We start from the raw sequence: 7,081 nt of genomic DNA, 5'->3' as shown, positions 1-7,081 counted from the left end.
ATGCAAAGTCATCAGTATGCTGTTGTGGTAAAGGTTATATAGTCTTTTGGAAATCACAAAGTCAGCAAGTAAACTCTCATTACAAGGAAAAGCCGCAATCAACATGGACAGCAACATTTAGGATATTTGAACTGAATACTTGAATTGCTATAATGGACGTTTGGAAGTTGGAACCAAGAACACATTTTTTTCAGTGTCAATAATGAAAAGTGTGTGGAATTGTTTTTTTTTTCATGCTCAGTGTTTGTATAAGTGTAAAAAATTAATATAAAATTAAAGGCAAGTAGCGCTATAAACGGCTTCACATTGTAAACAAAAACATGTGGTTTGTTAAGTAGTAATAGTTAGAAGTTGATTTAAAATAAGATTATGGACAAAAGAATAATGTATTTGGCATTGCAATGTGTGGGTCTCAGGAACCACAACATTGTTTAAGAGTAATAAAACAAGAAAACTATTCAATAAGTGTGCTTCTTTTTACTAAGAGTAAAATCAGACAGCAAAACAGAAAAAACAATATCATTAAAAAAAAGACGAGTGTCGTTGTGGGGAAAAAAGGGTGAGAAATGAAACATCACTGCAATGTTTTTGAATAATTTATTAGGAATTTTAAAAAGTTTTTTTTTTCCTCAAAAGAAACAACATGACAGAATAATGAAATTCAGGTTACAGTGTTGACAAGAGTATTATATTTCCAGCATCAAAGTACAAACGACCTGTCTTTAAGTCTGCAGGTAAATAAGCTGGAGATTGAGAGTGCTTTATTATTCCACCAATTTACTTGATATTGGTCAGCCAGTGCAACATTCTGTTCACTTTCAATTTTGCTGTAAACATAGCTGTGATATGCAGAGATGGATGTGACTCTTCCACCTTTCCAGTAAAAATGTTAATGTATTATTAAAAAGTTCGATTTTCACATTTGCATGGAGGTACCCAACCCCCAAAAATATAACAATAAAAAAAAAACATGCTTGGGAAATAATGCCACACGCAGACACACAACCCGCAGAAAGCGGCCGTGTATGTGTGTGTGTGTGTGTGTGTGTGTGTGTGTGTGTGAGCCGCTTAACAGATTAGTCCTTCATGTTCCTCCATAGACAATATTCACATCTTAAAAATCACAGTTTTAACAATATGACAATGTAGCAAAACACCCATGAAGAGAGCATTTTACCATGCCTGTACCCCCCCCCCCCCCCCCCCCCCCCCACCCAAAACAATCAAATACAAATAGAGAGTTCTCTCCTTGCTGAGATCTTCAGTGAAATGACAGAGAAATAGAAAGCAAAAGTATGTCGGGTCTAGAGTGACGGACGCGTGTTCCAACTATGATGTGTCACGTGTCCGATGCCAGGATTGAGGTCAAGAAGCAAATGTTGCACTTTTCTAAGTAGCTCTTCCTTCACCCCCAAACAAAAGTCATATTTACAGTATTTTACAACATTGTGTAGCTCACGTAGGCCGACCATGGAACTGAGACCAATGAACCTCCTTTTCTTTTACAAAAGTACAAAAGCAGTGAAGTTGTCACCTTGTGTAAAAGCTAAATAAAAAGAGACTACAACAAATCCTTTTCAACTTATATTCAATTAAATAAACTGCAAAGACAAGATATTTCATCTTCACACTGAGAAACTTTATTTTTTGCAAATATTAGCTCATTTGGAATTTGATGCCTGCAGCATGTTTCAAAAAAGCTGGCACACATGGCAAAAAAGAGTGAGAAAGTTGGTGAATGCTCATCAAAGACTTATTTGGAACATCCCACAGGTGAACAGGCTAATTGGGAACAGGTGGGTGCCATGATTGGCTATAAAAGCAGCTTCCATGAAATGCTCACTCATTCACAAACAAGGACGGGGCGAGGGTCACCACTTTGTCAACAAATGCCTGAGCAAATTGTTGAAGAACAACGTTTCTCAAGCAGCTATTGCAAGGAATTTAGGGATTTCACCATCTACACTGTAATATCATCAAAAGGTTGAGAGAATGTGGAGAAATCACTGCACGTAAGCAGCAAGGACGAAGACCAACATGACCTACGTCCCTCAGGTTGTACTGCATCAAAAACCGACTTCCGTGTGTAAAGGATATCACCACCCGGGCTCAGGAACACTTCAGAAAACCACCGTCAGTAACTACAGTTGGTCGCTACATCTGTAAATGCAAGTTAAAGCTCTACAATGCAAAGCCAAAGCCATTTATCAACAACACCCAGAAACACCGCCGGCTTCACTGGGCCAAGCTCATCTAAGATGGACTGATGCAAAGTGGAAAAGTGTTCTGTGGTCTGACGAGTCCACATTTCAATTTTTTTGGGGAAACTGTGTACGTCGTGTCCTCCTGACCAAAGAGAATAATAACCATCCAGATTGTTTTAGGTGCAAAGTTCAAAGGTCAGCATGTGTGATGGTATGGGGGTGTATTAGTGGCCAAGGCATGGCTAACTTACACATCTGTGAAGGCACCATTAATGTTGACATATGTTGCCATCCAAGCAACGTCATCATGGACGCCCCTGCTTATTTCAGCAAGACAATGCCGAGCCACGTGTTACAACAGCGTGGCTTCATAGTTAAAGATTGCAGGTACTAGACTGGCCTGCCTGTAGTCCAGACATTGAAAATGTGTGCAGGCTAAAATATGAGGCAGAACAACTTAAGCTGGACATCAAGCAAGAATGGGAAAGAATTCCACTTCAAAAATGTGTCTCCTCAGTTCCCAAACCTGCACTGAGTGTTGTTCAAAGGAAAGGCCATGTAACACACTGGTAAAAATGCATTGTTTGCAATGTGTTGCTGCCATTACATTCTAAGTTTATGATTACTTGCCAAAAAAAAATAAAGAGTCTCAGTGTGAAGATGAAATATCTTGTCTTTGCAGTCTATTTAATTGAAGATAAGTTGAAAAGGATTTCTTGTAGTCTCTTTTTATTTAGCTTTTACACAAGGTGACAACTTCACTGCTTCTGCCTTTTGTTTTAAAAGTCACGCAATTGTGTTAAAAAAAACCTACCAAGAGATACACTTTGTGACACATTTTCAAGAAACAGAATTGATCACAAACCATGTGTTAAAATTCATTATGAACACTTTTTTCAGTCGAGTTCTCCTCACCGGCAGATCTTTAGGGGAGGAGTTGGGGTCAGAGGTCAGGGAACCTAGTCGCCAAGAATGCAGCCATCGCTCAAAACGCCAAACAGAACAGGATAAAAATAACAATAAAATTACAGCATCTGTGTGTGTGTGTGCGTGTGTGTGTGTGTGTGTGTGTTTGTTCTTTTTGCTATGCCATTTTTTTTTAAAGGGAGATTTTACTGAGGTGATGTTGATGTCAGTGTGTGTGTGTGTGTGTGTGTGTTTGTTTGTGTTCTTTTTGCTGGCTTTTACAAAAAAATATGCCATTTTTTTTTAAAGGGAGATTTTACTGAGGTGATGTTGATGTCAGTGTGTGTGTGTGTGTGTGTGTGTGTGTGTGTGTGTGTGTGTGTGTGTGTGTGTTTGTTTGTGTTCTTTTTGCTGGCTTTTACAAAAAAATATGCCATTTTTTTTTAAAGGGAGATTTTACTGAGGTGATGTTGATGTCAGTGTGTGTGTGTGTGTGTGTGTGTGTGTGTGTGTGTGCAGGTGTGTGTGTGTGTGTGTGTGTGTTTGTTTGTGTTCTTTTTGCTGGCTTTTACGAAAAAATATGCCTTTTTTTTAAAGGGAGATTTTACTGAGGTGAGGTTGATGTCAGTGTGTGTGTGTGTGTGTGTGTGTGTGTGCAGGTGTGTGTGTGTGTGTGTGTGTGTGTGTGTGTTTGTTTGTGTTCTTTTTGCTGGCTTTTACGAAAAAATATGCCATTTTTTTTTAAAGGGAGATTTTACTGAGGTGAGGTTGATGTCAGTGTGTGTGTGTGTGTGTGTGTGTGTGTGCAGGTGTGTGTGTGTGTGTGTGTGTGTGTGTGTGTTTGTTTGTGTTCTTTTTGCTGGCTTTTACGAAAAAATATGCCATTTTTTTTTTAAAGGGAGATTTTACTGAGGTGAGGTTGATGTCAGTGTGTGTGTGTGTGTGTGTGTGTGTTTGTTTGTGTTCTTTTTGCTGGCTTTTACGAAAAAATATGCCATTTTTTTTAAAGGGAGATTTTACTGAGGTGAGGTTGATGTCAGTGTGTGTGTGTGTGTGTGTGTGTGTGTGTGTGTGTGTGTGTGTGCAGGTGGCCAGAGACCGACTAGATCAGCTGTCAACCAGCTTCAACTCCCTGCATCTCTGCGTCCACACACACATCTGCACCGACACACAAACAGGATGCATTAGTTTGCAGCTGCTATTAAAGCGACTGCTTCCATGATCTAAAAAAGCAGACAATGTCCTCACGTCCTCAGTGGTAGCCGTTAGTGAAGGCCGTGGCGATCAAAGGGCCCTGCAGGGGGAACATAAAGGGTTAACTTTGCCCATTTTGAAGCTGCTGCGTGAATTGAAGGTCAAACAAATATAAAAGTTGATCTTTGCAGATTTATTTTCTTTGCTTTGAACAGTAAATTATGTTTTTTTTACAATAAGTCAATTAAATAGAAAGCGGATCTCTGACACGATGTCAGGGGTGTCAGTCATTTTAGATAAGGGGGCCACATGGAGACACATCTACTCGAATTGAAGGTCAAATAAATATAAAAGTTGATCTTTGCAGATTTATTTTCTTTGCTTTGAACAGTAAATTATGTTTTTTTTACAATAAGTCAATTAAATAGAAAGCGGATCTCTGACACGATGTCGGGGGTGTCAGTCATTTTAGATATGGGGGCCACATGGAGACACATCTACTCACAAGTGGGCCGCACTGGTAAAATCAGGGCATCATAACTTAAATACAGTGGGGCAAACAAGTATTTAGTCAGCCAGCGATTGTGCAAGTTCTCCCACTTCAAATGATGACAGAGGTCTGTCATTTTCATCATAGGTACACTTCAACTGGGAGAGACAGAATGTAAAAAAAAAATCCAGGAATTCACATTGTAGGAATTTTAAAGAATTTATGGTGGAAAAGAATTATTTGGTCAAGCATTCAAAGCTCTCACTGATGGAAGGAGGTTTTGGCTGAAAATCTCACGATACATGGCCCCATTCATTCTTTCCTTAACACGGATCAATCGTCCTGTCCCCTTAGCAGAAAAACAGCCCCAAAGCATGATGTTTCCACCCCCATGCTTCACAGTAGGTATGGTGTTCTTGGGATGCAACTCAGTATTCTTCTTCCTCCAAACACGACAAGTTCTATTTTGGTTTCATCTGACCACATGACATTCTCCCAATCCTCTGCTGTATCATCCATGTATCCATTTTGGTATAAACTCAACTCGTCGTGTTTGGAGGAAGAAGAATACTGAGTTGCATCCCAAGAACACCATACCTACTGTGAAGCATGGGGGTGGAAACATCATGCTTTGGGGCTGTTTTTCTGCTAAGGGGACAGGACGATTGATCCGTGTTAAGGAAAGAATGAATGGGGCCATGTATCGTGAGATTTGGAGCCAAAACCTCCTTCCATCAGTGAGAGCTTTGAATGGTTGACCAAATACTTATTTTCCATCATAATTTGCAAAATAATTCTTTAAAATTCCTGAATTTTTTTCCCCATTCTGTCTCTCCCAGTTGAAGTGTACCTATGATGAAAATGACAGACCTCTGTCATCATTTGAAGTGGGAGAACTTGCACAATCGCTGGCTGACTAAATATTTTCTTGCACAAACTAAAGACAACTTCAGATTGTTTTCTTTGTTTAAAAATAGAAGAACATTCTGAAATTGTACAAATCATAATGTTGTTTTTTTAACACTTACATGTTGCGATTAATAGTATATATACAGTACGTTGTCGGTATTTATATTTTCTGGGGTGCTGGAGCCTATCTCAACTGCACATGGGCGGACGGCGGAGTACACCCTGGACAAGTCACCACCTCAACTCATTGTGTTCATTTTCAATTCATCATGATAAAAAAAAATGAAAATCAAATGACAAGATGTTATTTATTTATGTAGCATCATCTACAAAGATACAAATAATTGCTATTGTGACATCTAGTGGACACATTTAGAACAGCAGTTTCTTTCATTGAAAAAATGTTGGCTCATTTTTATACTTAACCTCGTCCCACGGGCCGGATAAAACCTGCTGGCGGGCCTGATTCGGCCCTCGGGTCGTACGTTTGACACCCCTGCACTTTATGCAAGGGCTGAGAAAAAGAGTGTGTCAGCTATGAATCCAGCAGAGGGCGCTGCATCACAAACAAATGTGTTAGAAGAGAGTTTAGCCAACTGGGTTTCAGGCGACCTCCTCACTGATTTAACCAAAGGCTCTCACTCACATGACTGCAGCTTTTTGGTTTTGGGCCATTTGCTGGGGTTTTGCAATGTTCTATCAATATTTTAAATTTGAAGCATTTTTTTATGGGTGCATTTATTGCTTGCGTTTTTTTTATTTTGGAACGTTATATAAAGAATTGGTCTTTTCATGCATGTGTTCAATATTTGCCATTTGCGGGGGTTTTGGAATGTGATTTAAAAAAGAAGCGTTTTTTTTCCCCTTTTTTATGGGTGCGTCCATTATTTGCTTTTTCCGCCGTGGGTTTTGGAGCTGTATGTACAAAACATAAATATTTGTGATTTTAACAATTTTTAAAAATTATTATTAACCATTATTTTTGGCCATCTGCTGTGGGTTTTAGAACGTTATATCAAAAATATTTTTTTAGTGTTTATAAGTATGCGGCCATTATATACTTTTCCAGCCTTTGGCTGTGGGTTTTGGAATCTTGTATCAAAAAGAAAAATTGTTGGCGTTTTTTACGAATGTGACCATTATTTGCGTTTTTCGTCTTTTACTTGGGTTTGGAAATCTTTTTATCAAAAATAGTCATTTTTATGGCTTTTCAAGGCTATTGTTTATGGCTATTCACGTTTTTTTTGTCATTTACTGATGATATTAGTTTGTGATTCCTGCTAATAGCTTATTTTGACTTGCAGTCACCTGACAGCTCCTCAACAATATTGTGATTACTGTGGCTGATCACAACAATAATAATCAATAGAAAGACTTT

General features: G+C 38.8%; 1 protein-coding gene across 4 annotated transcripts in view; it reads right to left on the bottom strand.

Annotated features, from left to right (window-relative positions):
• Positions 1-583: 583 nt before the first annotated feature.
• Positions 584-7,081, bottom strand: part of msi1b (musashi RNA binding protein 1b) — a 62,233-nt gene continuing 55,735 nt past the window's right edge. For 3 of the 4 annotated variants that reach the window (XM_061907218.1, XM_061907216.1, XM_061907219.1), the window contains one exon: positions 584-4,404. In XM_061907218.1, coding sequence (XP_061763202.1) covers positions 4,363-4,404 — 42 coding nt within the window. In that variant the 3' untranslated portion in view covers positions 584-4,362. The remainder of the gene's footprint in view (positions 4,405-7,081) is intronic. The other variant, XM_061907217.1, reaches the window with a different exon arrangement.

The sequence above is a fragment of the Nerophis ophidion genome, linkage group LG07, assembly GCF_033978795.1.
Source record: "Nerophis ophidion isolate RoL-2023_Sa linkage group LG07, RoL_Noph_v1.0, whole genome shotgun sequence".
NCBI lineage: Eukaryota > Metazoa > Chordata > Actinopteri > Syngnathiformes > Syngnathidae > Nerophis > Nerophis ophidion.
This window is presented reverse-complemented; position numbering and strand designations above follow the sequence as displayed.